The sequence below is a fragment of the Tremella mesenterica genome (genome assembly GCF_000271645.1).
Source record: "Tremella mesenterica DSM 1558 unplaced genomic scaffold TREMEscaffold_2, whole genome shotgun sequence".
Taxonomy (NCBI): Eukaryota; Fungi; Basidiomycota; class Tremellomycetes; order Tremellales; family Tremellaceae; genus Tremella; species Tremella mesenterica.
Window position 1 is genome coordinate 248,032 of NW_006711226.1, and position 2,168 is coordinate 250,199.

Below are 2,168 nucleotides of genomic sequence, written 5' to 3' on the forward strand. Positions count from 1 at the left end.
AGGCGGAGTTAGTCGAAGGAGGAAGAGGATGGCCGAGGGCTCGGGGAAGTTGGACGAAGTGCGTTGAAGTACGTCAAAGCGCGAGAGGGTTGGATGAACGTCTAGGAGGAGTAGATAATATTAGCTGAGAAGATCGCTGAAGTTCTTCAGCGATCCTTGATTGTTGTCAGTAGTGAAAGACAGATAGAGATAGCTATAAATCAAGATACATCGCCATCAGTAGAACAAAACCCTAGTTAGAGTAACTACGCCGAAGTACGCCGTAGTTACACCCCTTTCGACGTCTGCGCCCTCCTGGTTGGGTGAGACATCGACTCAGAGCGTGAAGTTAGCCGAGGTTCGTCGACCGTCGGTCTATTAAGAAATAGTTGTTCGACGGCCGTGACACCGGGGCCCTACACATTCTATCCTTCAACTCTTTAAAAGCTCTTTCCTGCTCCATACCCCAGACAAACGGTACATCCTTTCTTGTGAGATCATTGATCGGTTTAGCAATCCTGGAGAAGTTGGGGACAAAGCGCCGATAATAACTAACGACTCCCATAAATCCTCTGCTCTCTCTTAGGTTCTTGGGACGGGGAAAAGACACAACAGCGTCGATGTACTCTGGATTACTAGAAACTCCCTCCCGTGAGACCACAAAACCCAAGAAGACTACCGAATCCTTTTCAAACTCGCACTTACTAGCCTTGACGAACAGATTCGACCTTCGAAGAACTTCGAACACCTTCGCCGTAGTTCCTCTCAATTCTTCCAACGTCTGACCATAGATGAGTATATCATCTATGTAGACAACCACTCCCTTCCCCAACAGTTCTCTGAAGCTTTCATTCAGAAAATGCTGGAATACAGCAGGAGCATTTCGCAGACCATCTCGAACAACAAGAGACTCGAACATACCGTACTGAGTCCTGAACGCCGTCAGGTGCTCGTGTCCTTCCTTTACCCGTAGGAGTTGATAAGCTCCAATCAGATCTAACTTGCTGAAGTACCTCGCTTTTCCTAGCTCTTCGGTTATCTGACCGATCAGAGGCAGTGGATAGGCATCGGGTATCGTTGCCTCGTTTAACTTTCGGTAGTCAATGACCATTCGCCATTGACCCTTTGCTTTCTTCGGTACCAAGAACATCGGTGATCCGTAGGGCGAATTACTGGGTCGGATTCTTCCGGCCGATATTTCGCGATCTAGGATGTCTCTCAGCGCACTTCTCTGATCTTCTCCGAGGGAGTAGAGTGGAGCAACCTTCAGGTTCGCCCCCTCCTTAAGCTCAAATTCCAGATCATATTCCCTTGAGGGAGGTAGTTCTTCACCTCCCTTCCTCGGGTTAAACACATCAATGAACGGATGATATTGTTCAGGAACCACCTGATACAATTCCTCCTGTTCCTCCGGACTCAGTTCATCCTGGTCATCTTTGTCTCGGAGATCTATCGCGTCCGTCGGAGTTGGCAGCCCTATGGCCGCTAACTTCGCCGCACTCGGTGGGGTTGGGATGGGGAACTCCCTCTCTACTTGTCTCTTCCATCTAGACTTCTCCCCTTCCTTCCTCATTGTCACCCAACTACGTCGTGACACCTCGATTATTCCACCAACAACGACCCTCCTTTGACCATCAAAACCCCATCACGACTCAAACCTTTTTACTCTACACGTAACTCAGGACCTCTGAGACCAAGTACGGCGAAGTTAGATGAAGTTAGGGTAGATAGGGACAATGGGAGCAGAAGTGCGGCGAAGTTAGGCGGAGTTAGGCTAGGTAGGGACAATGGGAGCAGAAGTGCGGCGATATTAGGCGGACTTAGTCGAAGGAGGAGGAGGATGGCCGGGGTTCGGGAAGTTGGACGAAGTGCGTTGAAGTACGTCAAAGCGCGGGAGGGTTGGATGAACGTCTAGGAGGGATAGGTCATATTAGCTGAGAAGATCGCTGAAGTTCTTCAGCGATCCTTGATTGTTGTCAGTAGTAAAAGACAGATAGAGATAGCTATAAATCGAGATACATCGCCATCAGTAGAACAACACCCTAGTTAGAGTAACTACGCCGAAGTACGCCGTAGTTACACTCCTTTCGACGTTTGCGCCCTCCTGGTTGGGTGAGACATCGACTCAGAGCGTGAAGTTAGCCGAGGTTCGTCGACCGTCGGTCTATTAGAAAGTAGTTGCTCGACGG

At 49.4% G+C, this 2,168-nt stretch overlaps 1 protein-coding gene across 1 annotated transcript; it reads right to left on the reverse strand.

The window, feature by feature from the left end:
- Positions 1–328: 328 nt before the first annotated feature.
- On the reverse strand, positions 329–1,552 carry TREMEDRAFT_26973 (uncharacterized protein; the record flags this gene model as incomplete). The annotated part of the gene is made up of 1 exon (XM_007002212.1): positions 329–1,552. One exon carries the CDS (start codon positions 1,550–1,552, stop codon positions 329–331), a length of 1,224 nt encoding a protein of 407 aa, XP_007002274.1.
- Between the last annotated feature and the right edge of the window lie 616 nt (positions 1,553–2,168).